Source organism: Elephas maximus, chromosome 3 (assembly GCF_024166365.1).
Source record: "Elephas maximus indicus isolate mEleMax1 chromosome 3, mEleMax1 primary haplotype, whole genome shotgun sequence".
NCBI lineage: Eukaryota > Metazoa > Chordata > Mammalia > Proboscidea > Elephantidae > Elephas > Elephas maximus.
The window spans coordinates 148,707,509-148,733,744 of NC_064821.1; the positions used below are offsets into that span (position 1 = coordinate 148,707,509).

At 41.5% G+C, this 26,236-nt stretch overlaps 1 protein-coding gene across 2 annotated transcripts in view; it reads right to left on the minus strand.

The window, feature by feature from the left end:
- Positions 1 to 25,156, minus strand: part of FNBP1L (formin binding protein 1 like) — a 113,551-nt gene extending 88,395 nt beyond the window's left edge. For both annotated transcript variants that reach the window (XM_049879752.1, XM_049879750.1), the window contains exon 1: positions 24,872 to 25,156. In XM_049879752.1, coding sequence (XP_049735709.1) covers positions 24,872 to 24,895 — 24 coding nt within the window. In that variant the 5' untranslated portion in view covers positions 24,896 to 25,156. The remainder of the gene's footprint in view (positions 1 to 24,871) is intronic.
- Between the last annotated feature and the right edge of the window lie 1,080 nt (positions 25,157 to 26,236).

Sequence of the window (26,236 nt, forward strand, 5' to 3'; positions counted from 1 at the left end):
CAAAATGAGAAGAAACAGCTGCAAACATCCATTAATAATCAGAACCTGGAATGTATGAAGTATGAATCTAGGAAAACTGGAAATCGTCAAAAATGAAATGGAACACATAAACATCGATATCCTAGGCATAAGTGATCTGAAATGGACTGGTATTGGCCTTTTTGAATCAGACAATCATATAGTCTACTACGCTGGGAATGACAACTTGAAGAGGAATGGTGTTGCATTCATCGTCAAAAAGAACATCTCAAGATCTACCCAGAAGTACAACACTGTCAGTGATAGGATAATATCCATACACATACAAGGAAGACCAGTTAATATGACTATTATTCAAATTTACGCACCAACCATTAGGGCCAAAGACGAAGAAATAGAAGATTTTTATCAGCTGCTGCAGTCTGAAATTGATGGAACATGCAATCAAGATGCATTGATAATTACTGGCGATTGGAATGCGAAAGTTGGAAACAAAGAAGAAGGATCAGTAGTTGGAAAATATGGCCTTGGTGACAGAAACAATGCTGGAGATCAAATGATAGAATGTTGCAAGACCAATGACTACTTCATTGCAAATACCTTCTTTCACCAACATAAACGGCGACTATATTTTTTTTATACACATGGACCTCGCCAGATGAACACACAGAAATCAAATTGACTACATCTGTGGAAAGAGACGATGGAAAAGCGCAATATCATCAGTCAGAACAAGGCCAGGGGCTGACTGTGGAACAGACCATCAATTGCTCCCATGGAAGTTCAAGCTGAAACTGAAGAAAATTAGAGCAAGTCCACGAGAGCCAAAATATGACCTTGAGTATATCCCACCTGAATTTAGAGACCATCTCAAGAATAGATTTGACAAATTGAACACTAGTGACCGAAGACCAGATGAGTTGTGGAATGACATCAAGGACATCATACATGAAGAAAGCAAGAGGTCATTGAAAAGACAGGAAGGAAAGAAAAGACCAAGATGGATGTCAGAGAAGACTCTGAAACTTGCTCTCGAACAACGAGCAGCTAAAGCAAAAGGAAGAATTGATGAAGTAAAAGAACTGAGCAGAAGATTTCAAAGGTTGGCTCGAGAAGACAAAGTAAAGTATTATAATGACATGTGCAAAGAGCTGGAAATGGAAAACCAAAAGGGAAGAACATGCTCGGTGTTTCTCAAGCTGAAAGAACTGAAGAAAAAATTCAAGCCTCGAGTTGCGATAGTGAATGATTCTATGGGGAAAATATTAAATGACACAGGAAGCATCAAAAGAAGATGGAAGGAATACACGAAGTCATTATACCAAAAAGAATTAGTCAATGTTCAACCATTTCAAGAGGAGGCATATGATCAGGAACCGACGGTACTGAAGGAAGAATTCCAAGCTGCTCTGAAGGCATTAGCCAACAACAAGGCTCCAGGAATTGATGGAATATCAATTGAGATGTTTCAACAAACAGATGCAGCACTGGAGGTGCTCACTCGTCTATGCCAAGAAATACGGAAGCCAGATTCCTGGCCAACTGACTGGAAGAGATCCATATTTATGCCTATTCCCAAGAAAGGTGATCCAACTGAATGTGGAAATTATAGGACAATATCATTAATATCACACACAAGCAAAATTTTGCTGAAGATCATTCAAAAACAGCTGCGGCAGTATATCAACAGGGAACTGCCAGAAATTCAGGCTAGTTTCAGAAGAGGACGTGGAACCAGGGATATCATTGCTGATGTCAGATGGATCCTGGCTGAAAGCAGAGAATACCAGAAGGATGTTCACCTGTGTTTTACTGACTATGCAAAGGCATTCAACTGTGTGGATCATAACAAATTATAGGTAACATTGTGAAGAATGGGAATTCCAGAACACTTAATTGTGCTCATGAGGAACCTTTACATAGATCAAGAGGCAGTTGTTCGGACAAAACAAGGGGATACTGATTGGTTTAAAGTCAGGAAACGTGTGCATCAGGGTTGTATTCTTTCACCATACCTATTCAATCTGTACGCTGAGCGAATAATCCAAGAAGCTGGACTATATGAAGAACAGGGCATCAGGATTGGAGGAAGACTCATTAACAACCTACGTTATGCAGATAACACAACCTTCCTTGCTGAAAGTGAAGAGGACTTGAAGCACTTACTAATGAAGATCAAAAACCACACTTCAGTATGGATTTAACCTCAACATAAAGAAAACAAAAATCCTCACGACTGGACCAATGAGCAACATTATGATAAACGGAGAAAAGATTGAAGTTGTCAAGGATTTCAGTTTACTTGGATCCACAATCAACAGCCATGGAAGCAGCAGTCAAGAAATCAAAAGACACATTGTATTGGGTAAATCTGCTGCAAAGGACCTCTCTAAAGTGTTGAAGAGCAAAGATGTCACCCTGAAGACTAAGGTGCGCCTGACCCAGGCCATGGTATTTTCAATTGCATCATATGCATGTGAAAGCTGCACAATGAATAAGGAAGACCGAAGAAGAACTGACGCGTTTGAATTGTGGTGTTGGCAAAGAATATTGAATATACCATGAACTGCCAAAAGAACGAACAAATCTGTCTTAGAAGAAGTACAACCAGAATGCTCTTTAGAGGCAAGGATGGCGAGACTGCGCCTCACATACTTTGGGCACGTTGTCAGGAGGGATCAGTCCCTGCAGAAGGACATCATGCTCGTCAGAGTATGGCGTCAGCGGAAAAGAGGAAGACCCTCAACAAGGTGGACTGACAGTGGCTGCAACAATGAGCTTAAGCGTAACGGCCATTGTAAGGATGGCTCAGGGCCAGACAGTGTTTCGTTCTGTTGTGTATAGGGTCGCTATGAGTCCAAACCAACTCGACAGCACCTAACAACAACAACAACAAGCAGTTGTAAAGATGAAATGAACTAACATAATAAGCGATCTGTGAATGGCGGTCTACCTCACCAACCTCAACCTGCACAGCTTCATCTGTGTTTGTTTTGCTCCAACCATACTGGCTTTTTTTTCCATTTGAGAAAGAAGTGTGCATCCTCCTGTTTGAAGGCCTTTGCATAGGGTACACCCTCTGCCTGAAGTCCCCCTCATGCCCTCTCACACACACCTTTTACCTATTAGCTCCTAACCATCTTTCAGTAACATCTGTAACATCTTCCTAAATCTAGTAGTGGTTAGGTTTTTATGCTGATTATCACCTTACAGAATTTTGTTCTGTGAAAGTACTTATTCTTTTGTGTAACTATTTCATTAATAGCTCTCCTTCCCACCATGCCTGTTTTTGCTTATCTAATATCCAAAGTCCAATATCCTGAGTGCCTAGTTCAACACTCATTTGTTGAGTTAAATGAATGCATAGTAACTTCCACCAGTGCCAGGCACTGTGTTGAGTACTTCACATATCAGCTCATGTAATCTCACCTTGAGGGTAGGTAAAATTACTCCTGTTTTACAAATGTGAAAAGTAAACCCTGGGGTTTAAAAACTAGTAAATGAAACAAAGAAGAATTAAAAGTAGATCCAGGCACTTAGAGTTTATAGTCTATTAAGAGCTGAAAAAATGCTTTAAGTGAATGTGTTGCAGTCCAAGTACAAAGTTTTTTTATTTATTATTATTTTTTTTAATTTTAGGGTATGTGCTACAACTGCTAACCAAAAGGTCGGCAGTTCAAATCTGCCGGGAACTCCTTGGAAACTCTATGCGGCAGTTCTACTCTGTCCTATAGGGTCGCTAAGAGTCGGAATAGACTTGAAGGCACTGGGTACTAGGTAAAGCAATACCCTGCTCTCTGAATACAGAAAAACCTGAGTTTATATCCAAGTTCTATTTACTATCAAGTAGTTTTGGACAAGATAATTAATATTTGAGTCCAGAGAGTAATGAGACACACTTTCAGTAGCACTACCAAATGCAATCCAAGTGGAAAGGAAATGTGATGCAGCCCAAACACAAAGAAGTTTTTCATTTTGCTGTTGTCACGTGCCACAGTGTTGATTCTAACTCACAGCAACCCTGCAGGACAAAGCAGAACTGCCCCATAGAGTCTTCCACGCTGTAATCTTTTTGGAAGCAGATCGCAAGGTCTTTTCTCCCGCAGCACAGCTGGTGGTTTTGAAACACCACCCTTTCAGTTAGCAGCCAAGCACTTTAACCACTGTGCCACCAGGGCTCCTTATTTTAAAGTACGTAATGTAACAGTTCTCAAATTTTGGTACTATCAGAATTACCAGGGGGTAGTCTTCAAAATTACAAATATGAATTCCGGGGCCTCATTCTCAGAGATTCTGATTACATGGTCAGAGTAGTGTTTGGGAATTTGTACTGTCGTTGCTGCCTTTGTAATCTACCATCGGAAGCTGTACAAATCCACAAGGAGGGATGAGAGTCGGGATCAGCACAAAGCTGCTTCCTATGAGGCAGAGGTCGGACACATCTGTGACCTCCAACGTCTTCACCATTTCTGACGCTGGCCCCAGCCCCCCTCCCCCCCGCACCAGCACTACTACTTTGCTCGGTTTGATAATTTGTTGCAGTGGCCACACAGAACTCACAGACCATACTCACAGTTATGGGGTTTATTACGGAAGTAACAAGCTACAACTTCAGAGCAGGATCACTTTCCTAAATCAGGACAGCTTCCAAGACAACTCTGAGCTCCTTCTCGGCAACGCCAGCCAGAGGCCCTTCTCTAGGCCTCTGTCCTGCTCAGGCAAGTGTTACAACTCTTTAGCTCCACCAACAAGTGCCTGGAGGCACCGGCCCAATAGACTTGAAAGCAAGGACTTAAACAGGTACTAGTACACCAATATTCACTGCAGCCATTATTCACAACGGCCAAAAGGTTGAAAAAACCCAAGTGTCCATCAACAGATAAGTGGATAAAGGGTATGCAGTATAAACCTACAGTCGGCCCTCCACATCCCCGGGTTCCACATTCACAGATTCCACATTCACGGATTCAACCAAGCCTTGATCGAAAATATTCGGGGGAAAAAACGAAGTTTCAAAAAGCGAAACCTGATTTGCAGTATGCCAAGCACTTCGCTGAATCCCCGTGAACAGAATGATGTGTGGGCACACCCTGCTACGGCCTCCCGCCATTTCACAGATCCTCAGTCTTTCTCCAGCACTTGTTGCTGAGTATTGGTCGCCTCACATCCTGTCATTTCCCTAATCAACACAACATAACAGCTACTTACGTAGCACTGATACTACATTAGCTATTATAAGTAACCTAGAGATGATCTAAAGTAAACAGGAGGATGTACGTAGGTTATGCAAATACTATGTCATTTTATATAAGGAGCTTCAGCGTCCGAAGATTTTGGTATCCACAAGGGGTCCTGGAACCAATCATCCCTGGATACCAAGGGGCAACTGTACAATGGAATATTATTAAGCCATAAAAATGAATTAAATTCTTATACATGCTATGATATGGATGAACCTTGAAAACACTAAGCAAAATGAAATAAGCCAGACACAAAATGACACATTTTCTATGATTCCAATTATATGAAATATCTGGAATACGCAAAATCATAAGCAAGAGAATGCACATTAGTGATTGCCAGGGGGAAGAGACGAGGAAGTTATTGCTTAAGTGACTGTTTCTGTTTGGGGTGACTAAAAGTACTGGAAATAGACGGTGGTATGGTAATGGTTGTACAATATTGTGAATGTAATTAATGTCATGGCACTGTAGACTTTAAAATGATTAAATTGGCCAATTTTATGTTATAGTGTTACCACAATATAACAAAAATTAATACCAAAAAAAGAAAAAAAACCTACATATACCTGGATCCTAACCCAGAACTTAACGAATCAGAATCTCCAATCTCCAAATTGGCCAAAGGCTGATGGAAATGAGTTATTGTTGCACTTATTCAATTAAAGGGTATTAAAAAAAAAAAATCATTTCTGGACTTTCAAAGGTTGAATGTTAAGAATGGACCAATGAAGAACACCAAGGCCACACGACAACTAAGAGCCCAAGAGACAGAAAGGGCCACATGAACCAGAGACCTACATCATCCTGAGACCAGAACTAGTTGGTGCCCGGCCACAATCGATGACTGCCCTGACAGGGAGCACAGCAGAGGACCCCTAAGGGAGCAGGAGATCAGTGGGATAAAAAAAAATGGTGCCCGGCCACAATCGATGACTGCCCTGACAGGGAGCACAGCAGAGGACCCCTAAGGGAGCAGGAGATCAGTGGGATACGGACCCCAAATTCTCATAAAAAGACCACACTTAATGGTCTGACTGAGACTAGAGGAATCCCGGCGGCCATGGTCCCCAGACCTTCTGTTGGCACAGGACAGGAACCATCCCCGAAGACAACTCATCAGAAATGAAAGGGACTGCTCAGTGGGTGGGAGAGAGACGCTGATGAAGAGTGAGCTAATTATATCAGGTGGACACTTGAGATTGTGTTGGCAACTCTTGTCTGGAGGGGGGATGGGAGGATAGAGAGAGAGAGAAGCCGGCAAAATTGTCACGAAAGGAGAGACTGAAAGGGCTGACTCAAGAAGGGGAGAGCAAGTGGGAGTAGGCAGTGAAATGTATGTAAACTTATATGTGACAGACTGATTGGATTTGTAAACGTTCACTTGAAGCTTAACAAAAGTTAATAAAAAAAAAAAAAAAAAGAATGGACCAACATTTACTAAATCAAGAAACAATTACGGTAAGTAAAAAACAACTACGTTTTTGACCTAGATATTAAAGTCAAATACTAAGAATGACAGAAAACAAAAATGTGACTTTGATATAAATAACATTCCACCTACAATATAAATGAGTAAGAATCACTGCACCATTTAGTATCTTGCATTACTAAAAAAATAATTATAAGTATTGCCAACACTCCTCTTAGAACAGCCAAAATATCTTAGTTATGCAAATTAAAATCTGCAATGAAGTTCAAAATTCAAAAGGTCATGCTTTATATTAAATAGACGATTTTTATTATTTTTAAATATCTCCTGCACTCCACCTTTCCTGGCTTTTCATAACTGAAATTACTGAGATCTAAAAACATAAGAAAGCTTTTTACTAGACAACAGCAAAGGCTGCCATCCATAACGGCATCAGAAGTTAAGTGAAGCAAGCCAAGTGCAGTGCCAACTGAAAAATATCTTTAGAAAAATAAAAGATATACTTTCTTTTCTAGTGCACATGGAAGATTCTCTAGAATAGACCACATACTAGGTCATAAAGCAAGCCTTAGCAGAATCCAAAACCCTGAAATATTACAAAGCATCTTCTCTGACCATAAGGCCATAAGAGTGGAAATCAATAACAGAAAAAGCAGGGAAAACAAATCAAACCCATGTGAACTGAACAATACCCTACTCAAAAAACACTGGATTATAGAAGACATTAAGGATGGAATAAAAAATTAATAGAATCCAATGAGAATGAAAACACTTCCTATCAGAACCTCTGAGACACAGCGAAAGCAGTGCTCAGAGGTCAATTTATATCAATAAATGCACACCTCTAAAAAGAAGAAAGGGCCAAAATCAAAGAATTATCCCTACACCTTGAACAAATTGAAAGAGAGAACAAAAGAAACCTTTAGGCACTAGAAGAAAGGAAATAATAAAAATTTGAGCAGAACTAAATGAAATAGAAAAAAGGAAAAAAAAATTGAGAGAATTAACATGACCAAAAGGTGGTTCCCTGAACAAAACTGATAAACCATTGGCCAAACTGACAAAAGAAAAACAAGAGAGGAGGCAAATAACCTGAATAAAAAATGAGACGGCAATATTACAACAGACCCAACTGAAATTCAAAGAATCGTATCAGATTACTATTAAAAATTGTACTCTAACGAATTTGAAAACCTAGAAGAAATGGATGAATTCTTAGAAACACACTACCCACCCAAACTAACACAAACAGAGGTAGAACAACTAAACAGACCCATAACAAAAGAAGAGACTGAAAAGGTAAAAAAAAAAAAAAAAACTCCCAACAAAAAAAAGCCCTGGCCCAGATGGCTTCACTGCAAAGTTCTACCAAACTTTCAGAGAAGAGTTCACACAACTACCACTAAAGGTATTTCAGAGCACAGAAAAGGATGGAATACTACCAAACTCATTCTATGAAGCCACCATATCCCTGATACCAAAACCAGGTAAAAACACCACAAGAAAAGAAAATTACAGACCTATATCCTTCATGAACTTAGATGCAAAAATCCTCAACAAAATTCTAGCCAATAGAATTCAACAACATATCAAAAAAATCATTCACCATGACCAAGTGGGATTCACACCAGGTATGCAGGGATGGTTCAACATTGGAACAACTATTGATATCATCCATCACATAAATAAAACAAAAGACAAGAATCACATGATTTTACCAATTGATGCAGAAAGGCATTAGACAAAGTTCAACGTCCATTCATGATAAAAACTCTCAACAAAATAGGAACAGAAGGAAAATTCCTCAACATAATAAAGGGTACTCATACAAAGCCAACAGCCAACATCACCCTAAATGGAGAGAGCCTGAAAGCATTCCCCTTCAAATCAGGAACCACACAAGGATGCCCTTTATCACTGCTCTTATTCAACATTGTGCTGGAGGTCCTAGCCAGAGCGATTAGGCTAAATAAAGAAATAAAGGGCATCCAGATTGGCAAGGAAGAAGTAGAAGTATCTCTATTTGCAGATAACATGATCTTATACACAGAAAACCCTAAGGAATCCTCAAGAAAACTACTAAAACTAATAAAAGAGTTCAGCAGAGTATCGGGATACAAGATAAACATACAAAAATCAACTGGATTCCTCTACACCAACAAAAAGAACATCGAAGAGGAAATCACCAAATCAATACCATTTACAGTAGCCCCCGAGAAGATAAAATACTTAGGAATAAAACCTACCAGCGTTGTAAAAGACTTATACAAAAAAAAATTACAATATACTTCTGCAAGAAACCAAAAGAGACCTACATTAAGAGGAAAAACATACCTTGCTCATCAACAGGAAGATTTAACATTATAAAAACATCTATTCTACAAAAAGCCAACTCTACATTTAAATCAACTCTAATCCAAATTCCAACGACATTCTTTAACGGGATGGAGAAACAAATCACCAGCTTCATATAGAAGGGAAAGAGGCCCTGGATAAGTAAACCATTACTGAAAAAGTAGAACAAACTGGGAGGCCTCACTCTACCTCATTTTAGAACCTATTATACTGCCACTGTAGTCAAAACAGCCTGGTACTGGTACAACAACAGATATATAGACCAATGGAACAGAATTGAGAATCCAGACATAAATCCATCCACATGAGCAGTTGTTATTTGACAAAGGCCCCAAAACAGTTATATGGGGAAAAGACAGTCTTTTTAACAAATGGTGCTGGCATAAATGGATATCCATCTGCAAAAAAATGAAACAAGACCCATACCTCACTCCATGCACAAAAACGAGCTCAAAATGGATCAAAGACCTAAATATTAAAACTAAAATGATAAAGATCATGGAAGAAAAAATAGGGACAACATTAGGAGCCCTAAGACATGGCATAAACAGTATATACAAAACACTTTTAAGAATGAAGAAGAAAAACTAGATAACTGGGAACTCCTAAAAATCAAAAACCTATACTCATCCAAAGACATCACCAAAAGAGTAAAAAGACTACCTACAGACTGGGAAAGTTTTTAGCTATGACATTTCCAATCAGTGCCTGATCTCTAAAATGTACATGATACTGCAAAAACTCAACTGCAAAAAGACAAATAACCCAATTAAAAAATGGGCAAAACATATGAACAGACACTTCACTAAAGAAGACACTCAGTTAGCTAACAGATACATGAGGAAATGCTCACAATCATCAGCCATTAGAGAAACGCAAATCAAAACTACAATGAGATTCCATCTCACTCCAACAAGGCTGGCATTAATCCAAAAAACACAAAACAATAAATGTTGGAGAGGCTCTGGAGAGACTGGAACACTTCTACACTGCTGGTGGGAATGTCAAATGGTACAACCACTTTGGAAATTGATTTGGTGCTTCCTTAAAAAGTTAGAAATAGAACTACCATACAATCCAGCAATCCCACTCCTTGGAATATATCGTAGAGAAACAAGAGCCTTTACACAAACAGATATATGCAAACCCATGTTCACTGCAGCACTGTTTACAATAGCAAAAGGTGGAAGCAACCAAGGTGCCCATCAACAGATGAATGGATAAATAAATTATGGTATATTCACACAATGGGATACTAGGCATTGATAAAGAACAGTGATGAATCTGTGAAACATTTTATAACATGGAAGAATCTGGAAGGCATCATGTTGAAATTAGTCAATTGCAAAAGGACAAATATTGTATAAGACCACTATTATAAGAACTCAAGAAATAGTTTAAACAGAGAAGAAAATATTCTTTGATGGTTACGAAAGGGGGCAGGGAGGGAGGGTGGGAGAAGGGTATTCACTAATTAGATAGTAGATAAGAACTATTGTAGGTAACTATAAAGACAACACACAATACAGGTGAGGTCAGCACAACTGGACCAAACCAAAAGCAAAGAAGTTTCCTGAATAAACTGAATGCTTCAAAGGCCAGAGTAGCAGGGGCGGGTGTTTGGAGACCATGGTTTCAGGGGACATCTAAGTCCACTGGCATAATAAAATCTCTTAAGAAAACATCCTGCATCCCACCTTGGAGAGAGGCGTCTGGGGTCTTAAATGCTAGCAAGCAGCCATCTAAGATACTTCAGTTGGTCTCAACCCACCTGGATCAAAGGAGAATGAAGAACACCCAGGATACAAGGTAATTACAAGCCCAAGAGACAGAAAGGGCCACATAAACCAGAGACGACATCAGCCTGAGACCAGAAGAGCTAGATGGTGCCCAGCTACAACCGATGACTGCCCTGACAGGGAACGCAACAGAGAACCCCTGAGGGAGCAGGAGAGCAGTGGGATGCAGACCCTAAATTCTCATAAAAAGACCAGACTTAATGGTCTGACTGAGACTAGAAGGACCCCGGTGGTCACGGCCCCTAGTCCTTCTGTTGGCCCAGGACAGGAACCATACCCAAAGCTAACTCTTCAGACAGGGATTGGACTGGACAACGGGTTGGAGAGGGATGCTGGTGAGGAGTGAGCTTCCTAGATCAGGTGGACACTTGAGACTATGTTGGCATCTCCTCCCTGGAGGGGAGATGAGAGGATAGAGGGGGTTAGAAGCTGGCGAAATGGACACAAAAACAGAGAGTAGAGGGAGGGAGTGGGCTGTCTCATCTCATTAGGGGGAGAGCAATTGGGAGTATGTAGCAAGGTGTATATAAGATTTCGTGTGAGAGACTCACTTGATTTGTAAACTTTCACTTAAAGCACCAGGAAAATTTAAAATAAAGAAATAAATGATAGCAAAGCTAACATATACACCTGGATATTATGTTTCTCTAATTAAATGTCAAAATCAAACATTTTTAGTATAAAAGAGTGACTGGCAAGTTTGGGGAGAAATACCAAAACCCATTGCCAATGAGTTGATTCCGAGTCATAGCAACCCTATAGGACAGAGTAGAACTGTCCCCTAGAGTTTCCAAGGAGCACCTGGTGGATCTGAACTGCCGACCTTTAGGTTAGCAGCCGTAGCACTTAACTACTATGCCACCAGGGAAGAAATATCAAATATAAATGCAGTATCTTCTTAACATCACAAATTTCTTCTTAATACAGTACCACTGTCATCTGTATTTCAGTTTTGATTTATGTTTTATTTTACTATTTGCTGATGTGATTTTATACACCTGCTGATGTATCATGACTCAAAATGAGAAAAAACAGCTGCAAACATCCATTCATAATCAGAACATGAAATGTACGAAGTACAAATCAAGAAAATTGGAAATTGTCAAAAATGAACTAGAACGCATAAACATCGATATCCTAGGCATTAGTGAGCTGAAATGGTCTGGTATTGGTCATTTTGAATCAAACAATCATATGGTCTACTATGCCAGGAATGACAGCTTGAAGAGGAATGGCATTGCATTCATCGCCAAAAAGAACATTTCAAGATCTATTCTGACGTACAACGCTGTCAGTGATAGGATAATATGCCTACAAGGAAGACCAGTTAATATGACTATTATTCAAATTTATGTACCAACCACAAAGGCCAAAGATGAAGAAACTGAAGATTTTTATCAACTTTTGCACTCTGAAAATGATCGAACATGCAATCAGGAGGCACTGATAATTACTGGTGGTTGGAAAGGGAAAGTTGGAAACAAAGAAGGATCAGTAGTTGGAAAATACAGCCTTGGTGACAGAAACGATGCCGGAGATTCCATGATTGAATTTTGCAAGACCAACAACTTCTTCATCGCAAATGCCTTTTTTCACCAACATAAACGGCAACTCTACACGTGAACCTCGCCAGATGAAATACACAGGAATCAAATCAACTACATTTGTGGAAAGAGACAATGGAAAAGCTCAGTATCACCAGTGAGGGAAAGGCCAGGGGCCAACTGCGGGTCAGACCATCAGTTACTCATATGCAAGTTCAAGTTCAAACCGAAGAAAATTAGAACAAGTCCACGAGAGCCAAAGTACGACCCTGAGTATATCCCACCTGAATTTAGAGACCATTTCCAGAATAGATTTGACACATTGCACACTAATGATCAAAGGCCTGACGAGTTCCAGAGTGACATCAAGGACATCATACTTGAAGAAAGCAAGAGGTTATTAAAAAGACAAGGGCAAAAGAAAAGACCTAAATGGATGCCAGAAAAGACTCTGAAACTTGCTCTTGAACGTCAAGTAGCTAAACCAAAAGAAAAAAATGATGAAGTAAAAGAGCTGAACAAAAGATTTCAAGGGGTGGCTCGAAAAGACAAAGTAAAGTATTACGATATCATGTGCAAAGACCTGGAGATAGAAAACCAAATGGGAGGAACACGCTCAGCATTTCTCAAGCTGAAAGAACTTAAGAAAAAATTCAAGCCTCTAGTTGCAATACTGAAGGATTCTAGGGGGGAAATATTAAACAATGCAGGAAGCATCAAAAAAAGATGGAAGGAATATACAGAGCCACTATACCAAAAAGAATTGGTCGACGCCGAACCATTTCAGGAGGTAACATATGATCAGGAACCAATGGTACTGAAGGAAGAATTCCAGGCTGCACTGAAGGCACTGGCGAAAAACAGGCTCCTGGAATTGACAGAACACCAACTGAGATGTTTCAACAATCAGATGCAGCGCTGGAAGTGCTCACTCGTCTATGCCAAGAAATCTGGAAGACAGCTAACTGACCAACTGATCTATATTTATGCCAATTTCCAAGAAAGGTGATCTAACCAAATGTGGAAATTATCAAACAATATCATTAATATCACATGTAAGCAAAATTTTGCTGAAGATCATTCAAAAATGGCTGCAACAATACATCGACAGGGAACTACTAGAAATTCAAGCCAGATTTAGACAAGGATGTGGAACCAGGGATATCACTGCTGATGTCACATGGATCCTGGCTGAAAACACAGAATGCCAGAAAGATGTTTGTTTACCTGTGTTTTACTGACTATGCCGAGGCATGTGACTGTGTGGATCATAACAATTATGAATTGCATTGGAGAGAACGGGAATTCCCGAACACTCAACTGTGCTCACGAGGAATGTGTACATGGATAAAGAGGCAGTCATTCGAACAGAACAAGGGGATGCTACATGGTTTAAAGTCAGGAAAGGTGTGCGTCAGGTTCGTATCCTTTCACCATATCTATTCATTTTTATTCAATCTGTAAACTGAGAAAATAATCTGAGAATCTGGACTATGTGAAGAATGGGGCGTCAAGATTGGAGAAAACCCATTAACAACCCTCGTTATACACATGACAAAACTTTGCTTGCCGAAAGTGAAGAGGACTTGAAGCACCTACTGATGAAAATCAAAGTCCACAGCCTTCAGTATGGATTTAACCTCAACACACACACACAAAAAAAAATCCTTACAACTGGACCAATAAGCAACATTATGATAAACAGAGAAAAGATTGAGGTTGTCAAGGATTTCATTTTACTTGGATCCACAATCAATGCCAATGGAAGCAGCAGTCAAGAAATCAAAAGACACATTGCATTGGGTAAATCTGCTGCAAAAGTCCTCTTCAAAGTGTTGAAAAGAAAAGATGTCACTTTGAGGACTAAGGTGCCCTTGACCCAAGCCATGGTGTTTTCAATCACCTCATATGCATGTGAAAGCTGAACAATGAGTAAGGAAAACTGAAGAACTGATGCCTTTGAATTATGGTATAATAGTTTCTAAAATCAGGTAGTGTGAGGCCTCCCACTTTGTTCTTCTTTTTCAGTAATGCTTGGAAACCCTGGTGGCGTAGTGGTTAAGTGCTGTGGCTGCTAACCAAAATGTCGGCAGTTGGAATCCACCAGGCACTCCTTGGAAACTCTATGGGGCAGTTCTACTCTTTTCTATAGGGTTGCTATGAGTTGGAATCAACTCGACAGCAAAGGGTTTGGTTTTGTTTTTGTTTTGTTTTTACGTATCCAGTGTCTCTTCCCTTTCCATACGAAGCAGGTGATTTGTTGATGTTTCAAGGTTGGTGGCTTCTTGAGTAGGCAGTCTGGGATATAGAGAGAAAAAGAAAACCCAAGGAACTCACCTCTGTGTTGTTCCTTGGGTCTCTAGGTCCCTGGCTGTTCTGCCTTCCGTCCATCTTTCAGAGTTTTCTTCCCTTTTTTTTAATAACAGCTTTATTGAGGTGGGAGCCCTGGCGGCGCAGTGGTTAGGAACTCAGCTGTTAATCAGTGGGTCAGCAGTTCGAATCTACCAGCCATTCCTTGGAAACCCTCTGGGGCGGTTCTATTCTTCCTATAAAACCAAAGCCAAACCCATTGCCATCAAGTCAATTCTGATTCATAGCAACCTTATAGGACAGAGTAGAACTGGCCCATAGGGTTTCCAAGGATCACCTGGTAGATTTGAACTGCTGACCTTTTGGTTAGCAGCCAAACTCTTAACCACTAAGCTGGTACAACAACAGATACATAGACCAATGGAATAGAATTGAGAACCCAGACATAAATTCATTCACCTATGAGCAGCTGATATTTGACAAAGGCCCAAAGTCCGTTAAATGGGGGAAAAGACAGTCTCTTTAACAAATGGTGCTGGCATTAACTGGATATCCATCTGCAAAAATATGAAATAAGACCCATAACTCACACCATGCACAAAAACTAACTCAAAATGGATCAAAGACCTACATATAAAATCTAAAACGATAAAGATCATGGAAGAAAAAATAGGGACAATGCTAGGAGCCCTAATACATGGCATAAACAGTGTACAAAACATTACTAACAATGCACAAACACCAAAAGGGAAACTAGGTAACTGGGAGCTCCTAAAAATTCAAACACTTATGCTCATCCAAAGATTTCACCAAAAGAATAAAAAAGACAGCGTACAGACTGGGAAAAAATTTTTGGTTACAACAAATCCAATCTGCATCTGATTTGTAAAATCTACAAGATACTGCAAGACCTCAAGAACAAAAAGACAAATAACTCAATTAAAAAATGAGCAAAGGAGATGAATGGATAATCAAACTGTGGTACATACACACAACAGAGTATTACACAATGATAAAGAACAACCATCAATCTGTGAAGCATCTTATAACATGGATGAATCTGGAGGACATTATACTGAGTGAAATAAATTAATCACAAAAGGACAAATATTGTATGAGACCATTACTGTAAAAACTCACAAAAAGGTTTACACACAAAAAGAAACAATCTTTCATGATTATGAAGAAGGGGAGGGGCAGGGTAGGGATGGAAAAACACTAAACAGACAATAGGTAAGAGGTAACTTTGGTGAAGGGTATGATAGTACACAATACTGGGGAAGCCAGCACAACTTGTATAAGGCAAGGTCATGGAAGCTCCATAGACACATCCAAACTCTCTGAGGGACCAAATTGCTGGGCTGAGGGCTGTGGGAACCATGGTCTCAGGGAACATCTAGCTCAATTGGCTTAATGTAGTTTATAAAGAAAATGTTCTATATTCTACTTTGGTGAGTAGTGTCTGGGGTCTTAAAAACCTGTGTGCGGCCATCTAGGATACTCCACTGGTCTCATCCCTTCGGGAGCAAGGAAGAATGAAGAAAACTAAAGACATAAGGGAAACATTAATCCAAAAAACTAATGGACCACATCGACCACAGCCTCCACCAGACTGAGTCCAGTACAACTAGATGGTGCCCAGCTACCACCAGTGACTGCTCTGAGAAGGATCACAATAGAGGGTCCCAGACAGAACAGGAGAAAAATACAGAACAAAATTCTAACCCAAAAAGAAAAACCAGACTTGCTGGCCTGATGGAGACTGGGGAAACCCTGAGAGTACGGCCTCCAGATACCCTTTCACCTCAGCAATGAAATCACTCCTGAGGTCCACCCTTCAGCCAAAGATTGGACAGGTCCATAAAACAAAATGAGACTAAAGGGGCACACCAGCTCAGGGGCAAGGACTAGAAGGCAGAAGGGAATAGAAAAGCTGGTAACAGGGAACCCAAGGATGAGAAGGGGAGAGTATTGACATGTCGTGGGGATATTAACCAATGTCATAAAACAATAGGTGTACTAACTGTTTAATGAGAAACTAGTTTGTTCTGTAAACCTTCATCTACAGATTAAATAAATAAATATGGGCAAAGGATATGAACAGGCACTTCACCAAAGACATTCAGATGGCTAACAGATACATGAGGAAATGCTGAAGATCATTAGCTATTAGAGAAATGCTAATCAAAACTACGATGAAATACTATCTCACCCCAACAAGGCTGGCATTAATCCCCAAAAAACACAAAATAATAAATGTTGGACAGGTTGTAGAGGGATTGGAACACTTATACACCGCTGGTGGGAATGTAAAATGGTACAACCACTTTGGAAATCGATTTGGTGCTTCCTTAAAAAGCTAGAAACAGAACTACCATATGATCCAGCAATCCCACTCCTTGGAATATATCCTAGAGAAATAAGAGCCCTCACAGGAATAGATATATATGCACACCCATGTTCACTGCAGCACTGTTTACAATAGCAAAAAGATAGAAACAACCAAGGTCCCCATCAACGGATGAATGGATAAACAAATGATGGTATATTCACACAATGGAATACTACACAATGATAAAGAACAACAATGAATTCATGAAACATCTCAAAACATGTAGGAATCTGGAAGGCATTATGCTGAGTGAAATTAGTGAGTGGCAAAAAGCCAAATTTTGTGAGACAACTATTACAAGAACTCGAGAAAAGGTTTAAACACAGAAAAAAACATTCTTTGATGGTTACGAGGGTGGGAGGGAGGGAGAGGGATATTCACTCACTAGACAGTACACACAATTATTTTAGGTGAGGGAAGGACAACACACAATATGGGGGAAGTCAGCACAACTGGACTAATGCAAAAGTTATGAAGTTTCCTGAATACAACCGAACACTTTGAGGGACAGAGAAGCCGGGACGGGGGTATGGGGACCATGGTTTTGGGGGACATCTAGGTCAACTGGCCCAACAAAGTGTATCAAGAAAATGTTCTCCATCCCAGTTTGGCGAGTGGCATCTGGGGTCTTAAAGGCTGGCAAGCGGCCATCTAGGATGTATCAATTGCTCTCAACCCACCTGGAGCAAAGGAAAATGAAGAACGCCAAAAACACAAAGAAAATCTGAGCCCCCCAAAAAAGAAAAAAACCCACTGCCACTGAGTCAATTCTGACTCACAGCGACCCCATAGGACAGAGTAGAAGTGCCCCACAGAGTTTCCAAAGAGCACCTGGTGGATTCAAACTGCCAACATTTTGGTTAGCAGCCATAGCACTTAACCACTACGCCACCAGGGTTTAAGAGCCACATAAACCAGAGACTCCATCAGCCTGAGACCAGAAGAACTAGATGGTGCCCAGCTACCACTAATGACTGCCCTGGCAGGGAACACAACAGAGAATCCCTGATGGAGCAGGAGAAAAGTGGGATGCAGACCTCAAATTCTAGTAGAAAGACCAGACTTAATGGTCTGAGTGAGACTGAAGGGACTTCAGAGGTCATGGCCCCCAGCATTTTCTGTAAGCCCAAAACTAAAATCATTCCCAAAACCAACTCTTCAGACAAAGATTAGCCTGGACTATACAATATAAAATGATACTGGTGAGGAGCGTGCTTCTTAGCTCAAGTAGACACATGAGACTATGTGGGCAGCTCCTGTCTGGAGGCACAGTAAGAAGCCAGAGGGGGACAGGAGTTGGTTGAATGGACACAGGAAATACAGGGTGGAGAGTAGGAGTGTGCTGTCACATTGCAGGGAGAGCAACTAGGGTTACATATCAATGTGTGTATAAGTTTTTGCATGAGAAACTCACTTAAAGCACAATTAAAAAAAAAAAAATCATAAAACCCAGAGGGATTCCTCCCTCCCGCCACCAAAGGATTCATTTGGAAGGTAGAAGTAATCCCTTTTACTAACACAAACTAACGTTTCCTTCTGTGAATTTTTAAGTGATCTGAAAATTGGGGTAATTACATGCTAACATAACTACTCATACACACACACACAAAATAGGTTCATGAATCAAGCATTCAGACTCCACGAGCTCTTAGCCTGGTCCCAATGCCCTTCATCACCACTTTCAGGCTAACCGCTATACTCCGGTCATTCCAGCAAACATTAAAGATCATACCAGTGTCAGGCTCTATGCCAGGCAGCATGCTGATAACTGAGGATACAGCAATGAATAAGAGATGAGCTCTGCTTTCTAGGAACTTCTCAGGAACTCTCACTGATTCCTCTCTAGAGCACTGACCTTCAACTCTGCTAATGCATAACCTTACTTTTTCAAAGCCCAGGTCAAATGAACAGCCTTCATAAAGTTTTCCCTGTGATGTCTGGAATAAAAGGTAATTCTTCACAGCTCTAATTCCATTTACTGCTTTCTACGTGCTTTACGGTTACTTACTTAAGCCTTAATTCCCTACATGAGCTATTTGAAGCTCAGGCTGATATCTAATTGATTAGTTCTGGTATGACCCACTAGGCCTAGCCTAGTGCCAAGACTATTAAAAAAAAAAAAAACCAAACCCAGTGCCGTCGAGTCGATTCCGACTCATAGCGACCCTATAGGACAGAGTAAAACTGAGCCATAAAGTTTCCAAGGAGCGCCTGGTGGATTCGAACTGCCAACCCTTTGGTTTGCAGCCGTAGCAGTTAACCACTATAGCTAAGACTACAGCAGGCAGAAAATAAACATCTGCGGAACGAACATCAGTCCTTTTACATCCTTCTGATATACCAGATGTACCTGGCCTGAACTGAAATATGGAACAGTTCTTGTCACCTATAAAACAGAGTATAATCCTCTTTTCCTACCAGTTTTTAATGTGCTGCATATATGATTATGTTCCCCAAGACAGGTTTCTGTGATGGAGCTGAAAATGTTTAAAGACTGCAGATTATTAAATAAGATACCACTTGTAGATGTACATAAAAGGTACTCGATAATTATAAAACATTACTATCTTCTTACCATATTTTGCCTGCAAATAGACATACAGGAAAAAATATACAGAACAGGTTTTTAAATTTCCAGCCAAACCCACATTTTATAGATTGGGGGAAGGAAAAAGAGCGACTGTTTTAAGAAAAAGGCAGGGAAGGAGGATGGAAATGGAGTAGGGAGTAGCAATACAGAGGAAACATGAGTTAGAGGCAGCTCTCCAGTTTCCACCTTATTATCATCAGGTCGGAAAGGTATTATGAAAAGGTGTCTTACAACCTCTCACCCTCCTTAACTAATGGCAACAAGACCTGTAATACAATGCTGAGCTCGATAATTTCTATCAACGAAAGGGAATATAAGGTATAAATAAATATTTATATAATGACTATTTTTCAAAGATTTGAAAACACAAGAAATAACTATAACGTAAGGCAGTAGCCTCATAATAAAGATAATATCCAGAATTCATAGTCTGGGGACAGGGGGTTGACAAATACTGTTCAACAGAGGACACCGTGGACAGTGATAACAATGCAAAGGAGTATTTTGGAATTAGGAAGGTAGTATCACCTAAAACGACTCAAGTTCCCTCAGGGCAGGACCAGTATTAAAAACTTTGTAAAATCTCACCAGATCTTGCACCGTGTTTTAAGTTATAATTGCTGTTGTTAGCTGCCAACCAGTGGGCCCCCAACTCACGGCAACCCTATGCACAACAGGATCGGACCGTTGTGACCCATGGGGTTTTCGCTAGCTGATTTTCAGAAGCAGATTGGCAGGCTTTCATCCTAGTCTGTCGTAGTCTGGAAGCCCTGCTGAAACTTGTTTAGCATCATACCAACACACAAACCCCCACTGACAGACGGATGGTACCTACACCTTAGGTAGATTAGCCAGGAATCCAAGCCAGGTATTGAACCCAGGTCTCCAGCATGAAAGGCAAGAATTCTACCACTGAGCCACCTATGACCTGTTTTCTATATTAATAGGCATTCAACAACTATTTTATTCTTTACGCTAAACGGAATTTCTATGGCAGTTTCATGGCCTTTAAAAGAGCAGTATCGTTCACTTTAACAAGGAGTTTCCACCTGTAAGCAAATGTCCTCTAAAAAATCTGAAACAAAACTAAAGTCAATGTTTCAGAAACGGTCTAACAGTACAGATTACAATGGGACTCAATCGCTTTGTTCTAGACAAATCTATTAAGATTTCACCAGCTATTCTGGCAGTCATGTCACCAAGCTATCAGTCAAGTAAACTCATGAATTGCCTAGGTCAGTTCTTTCCCAAGTTGTAAAATTTTTTAACCCATGTATTAAAGTTACATTTATCTCTCTTCACATCATCATTTTGACTTTGGCTTGTTTAGCCCTTCCTGAACTATCACCTAGACCACCTCATCTATCGTTACCTACAAAGGTTTTCAGAACCTTTAATCTGAAGGTCTGAAAGGAGATTTTAGTCTCCCTCCAGGAAACATTCACTAATCCGTAATCAATACTCTGGGTAATGCAATCAGCTGTTAATTCAATTACGTAAAATATGCATGATCACCTGCAGACATTACTTTAGTCAGTAAAAACAAAGATTAACCCAGCCCCTACCTCAACTACCCGATAATCTGGTACACTTAAAACGTAAGTGTTAAAATAGCCGTGCTATATAAAGTGCTATGAGAACTAAGATAAAGAAGCATTTAAATTTAATTAAAGGTTAAGACTGGAGATATTACATTAGGAAATCATCTATTCTATCATCCCACCCACATTTTTCACTATCTTCTCAAAAGATACCTGAGCTTTGTCAAATGCACTCTGCTAATAATATGAAAATAACAATGGCTTTTAAAATTACAGGCTGTAAAAACTAAGGGCTAAAAATCACACAGTCCGGAAAACTAAAAGGCATAAAAAGGCTTATAAATCCCTAGGAATTAAATCACATATTTAAACCTATCTTCTAACTCCAAGATTAGTTATCTCAGTCCTAATTTCTAATATTTTACTCTTTCCCTTGGGTAGCAAATTTTTTTAATAAATCACGATATGGCTATGATGTGCTCAGCCATATTTTTCATATCCATCTGTACACACACACACACACACACACTCACTCAACAACCCAGAGATTTAATTTCTGTTGAACTGTACTTGGCTCCTCAAAAAACTAAAAAGCCATCTCCTTATAAGAAAACTGTATTGACTAAGCACGACACTTCTCCAATCTCTAATTTCCTTATTTGGTAAAAAGAGCTAATTACAACAAAGTCTGAGCTTTGTGAAATCATTAATTCATATTTTGACTCTTTCTGATCCAACCATTCTTGGAAATCAACACAACAAGCAATGCTTAAGATGCTACCTTATAATTTACCTTGCATCCTGAAGAAATGAAAACAGTCATCTCTTTGGTGTTACCCAGAACCCAGAATTGTGACTCTACCATATATTTACTACCTTACTTAAATGCTCATTTGCAACAGTAGAAATCCCTTAAAGCACAGCTCAAATTTATTACCAATTAATTCATATCCCTTCACAACCATACAACAGAAGTCTGCCATAACCTACTTAGCTTATTACTTAGGTACTAGTCCTGTTCCCCTGTGTCAGTATTAAGGCAGTTCTACCGGATCGCTTTATTCTCAAATTTAACATTAAGTCTTAAGAAGCATTAAAATAGCAATAAAAATCCAATGAATGTTACAAGAAACAGATCTAAGTTTGAGAGTATAACCACATACCATAATTTTTTTTAACGACTTATTTTTAATAATTAAAATGGCTTAGGGACAGTAATGTGAATCTTAACATGAAATATGAGGACGGGTTTCTAAATTCAAAATTTCGAGAAAATTTTTCTGACCTCAAATTCTTCAATGGCAAGGGCACAGTACAGGTGTTTGTATTATATTACAATCCACTGGACGCACAATATCTTTATTCGAAACTGAACACAGTGAAACAGGAAGCCCATTTTTTCTAAGGTCTCTCCTAGTCCCAACAATAGTTCTCTACACCAAGTTCTAGTTATCTAAGGTTTAAACACCAAATTGGTATTACTTGATTCTACATTACTTAACTAAGGTTGCCCTGAAATCCTCAAACTAAAAACTTTAAAATATGGAGTTGCATTAAATTTTAAGAGAAAAATTAAAAATATTTTTTCAGACTGTCTGAAAGGACATAAAACAATAAAATCTGACCACTTCTACAGTTTAACTTTTCAAATCGCTGAGAAACGATTTAAATGGCTGAGAGTAAACAGCCAAACAGCAAGAGACAGAGGGGGATTGGAACAGCTTCTGAATGTAGTATATTCTTAAAAAAAAAAAAAAAACGCATTTTAGTCTTCACTAAAATATTTTATTTTTCCTTTAAAGTGTTTTTCTATAATGTGATAAAATTTCAAATTTAAAATCTAAGGTAGTATTTCTCCATTTTTCCTATGTGTACTTTTTAAAAACTGATAAAATTAGCTCCCTCTGAAACATGGATCATTAAATTATGCAAAAAGAAAAATATTTTCTAATTATAAAAATGGGAAATAAAACTATACCCATTTCCTTCAATTGATGATATACTATAATCAACTATAAAACCAAAAAAAAAAAAACCCATTGCCATCCAGTGAATTCCGACTCACAGCAACCATATAGGATAGAGAAGAACTGCCCCACAGGGTTTCCAAGGCTATAATCTTTACAGAAGCAAACTGCGACATCTTTCTCCCTTGGAGAAGCGTTTGGTGGGTTCGAACCGCCGGCCTTTCAGTTAGCAGCCGAACGCGTGAAAAGGCCAATAATGCCTGAGATTTTAACCTTAATTCATTTAATATATAACCTCCCCAATATGAGACCAATTAATGCTATGTAAGAAACCGAATGGCAAGGCTCCCGAGGTGTGTTCTCTAGGGTGGCGTATTTGCAGACCGGGCAAGCACTTGTCCGGAATGCTCCAAGAGGTTCCTGGGCTGGTTAAGCTGGTGTCCAACTAAACGAGCTCTAAGGTCTCTTTCAGTTGTAAGATTCCGAATTTGTGAGTAAGATGTGAAAAATAATAACATTTTCTCCTTCAATCAGCCAATTTCCCTCCACTCACACGCTAACCGCAAACGTATATACAAAAAAAAGTTCTCTCTCCCCTTTCTCTTCAGTAATTTCACAAGATCCGCGTTAACAAAAGGCATGGAAAATATGCACAGGTGGGATAAAAAGGGGAGTGGCTGAGGCCCGGTCGCTCTCGGGACAGCGCCCCCACGCCCCCTGTCTCCGAAGCACCTGAGAAATCCCTGCCCTCCACATCTCTACCCTTCCGCGGCGACGTCGGGCACACATTCTCCGACCTCTTACACTCAACCCACACCTTGGCTAGACACTGGGCATTGTCTGGAGCCTCCAGCGCCCCAGGAAGACGTGAAGAAAGGGAAAGGAAAGGAGAGAGCACGAGTAAGAATAAAGAAAAAAGGAAGAGAAAACAAAACAATCGGGAAGCCGTGCGCTCCTTTTGCCAAAATCGTATGCCCATCACTCAATTTAATTTAGATCCCAAAAGCCAACCCACCGGCCCAAAGCCTGCAGCCTCAGGTGGCCCAGCCACAGTCCCCCAGCCTTGGCTAGCCCAGAGCCCGGAGACAAGGAGGGGGAAATGGGCGTGTGGGCTGGGCCTTGCTGGCCGGAGGCCGGGCGCCGAACAAAGCCGCCCGGCTCCCCCTACCCGGGGCGGGGGCGAGGGCAGCGGGCGGCGCCTCCCGGCTCCCCGCGCCGCCCGCGGCCGGCAACGCCCTCGCCCTGGGGACCCTCGCCCGGGCTGGGGTCCACAGCGAGCTTCCTCCCAGCCTGCGAACAGCGCCCCTTCGGGACAATGGGCCCCCTCCCCCGCTCCAGGCGGGGAGATACAAAGGCGGAGGAGCGCGGCCCCGCGCCGAGCCAGGCGTCGGCAAAGTGAAGGCGGAGAAGGGAAAAGGGACCCAAGCGAATCGCAGAGGACGCGGGAGCCCGCGGGCCGCTTCCCGGCCGTCCAGGAGCTGCCCCAGACCCCCCGCGCGACAGAGACGGGAGCGCGAACCCGGCGCAGCCGACTCCCTGAGCCCGGCAGAGGAGGAAGAGGGGTCTGCACACAAAGAGGCGCGGGACCCCCACCCTCCGCAGCGCCGGGGCAGAGGACTGCACGACGCGCTACTGCCGCCGAGGGTCCACGGCGGCCACCCCGCCCGCGCCGCGCCACTCGGGGACCGGGGTCCTCGCGGGGCGCCCCTCTCCCCCACTCACCCACAGCTCCGTGCCCCAGCTCATGGCGGAACTTGAGGCGACCCCAGCCGTCTGACTGCCCCGCTGTCTGTCTGTCCGTCCGCCGGCTCTGCAGTCAGTCGGTTCGCCCTCCCACTGTCTGGCCGGCGGGCTCGCGGTTCCACTGCTCTGCCGGGGAAGGTACTGCCACCGCTGGGCCCCCCAGTGAGTGAGAAAGACGCGACTGGAAAAGCTGCCGCCGCCGCCGCCGCGTCCCCGCCTCCCGGAGCCGGGAAGGAGGGGGCCAGGGCCGAGGGGAGGCGGGACGCGGAGCGGGGAGGGGGCGGGGCGCGGTGCACCCTGGGATCGGGGCGGACCGCACGGGGCCGGTCGCAGCCAGCCGGGGTCCCCTAGCGGGCGGCTGTGCCCTGGGCTTCCTCGCGGGTAGGGTCTCCTCCGGCTTTCCTGCGGGTTCGGATGGTCCCACCGCCTCTGCAGCTCCAATCTCTGCATCCTAGATAGAAAGGGAGAGAAGCAGAAGCCGCCCACCTACCCTAATCTCATCACTTCTTTGCCCTGAGCCCCCTCCAGTCCTGAGGCAACTTCGGTCACCGCCTTTTCTACCTCTCGCCTCCTCCATGCAGGAGAAACCTTGACAAGCAAACCTCATCCAAATCCTTGGGTTTAGATGGTGCGGAGGTGGGTTTTATTTATTTAAGAATTTCGCGTTGATTGAGACGCTTTCTCATTTCGGGCCTGGTGCTTTCTATTTTTTGAGAATCACTAAAATACATAGAGTAGAATGTCAAATGTGAATGCGACACGCCCCCAATTCTGGTTTTAGTAAAACAATTTAATAAATTGTCAGGAAATCGTAAAAAGAGACAGATCTTTAGTAATCACTATGGGATGTTTCCATGACATGAGATGAAAAACAAATGGACAGACGTGAGCAAGAGAGGTGAACAGGGCTAGCCCTATTTCTGGGAGGCACCTCGTGTGTGGGGGGTTGAATGGGAGCCGGATTCCTCCCCAGCCGTGCAAAGAGCCTCTTCGGAACGCAGACCTCTCTCCTTAGAAAATCGGAACCTTTGAGACAGGTCCTCCACTTCCTTTTTCCCTTGTGGAGTTTCTTCCCGGCCGTTCTGAGCAATCATTAACGGCATTCAGCAAGCTTGACTGGTGCTACTAAAATACCAAGGACGTTTAATAACTCCTTAATATATGTTTCAGTGTTAATTGCTTTTATCCTACAAAAAACTTTTTTTTTTCCAATACAGTCAACTAGTGGAGTACTCTTCCGTGTCTTAAGACGTTCTCCTGATGTTTCTCTATAGGCTGTCAGCATTTGAAACTCCTCCCCTACAGGGCCTGCTCAGGTGCCCCAACCTTTTCAACTTAACTCGT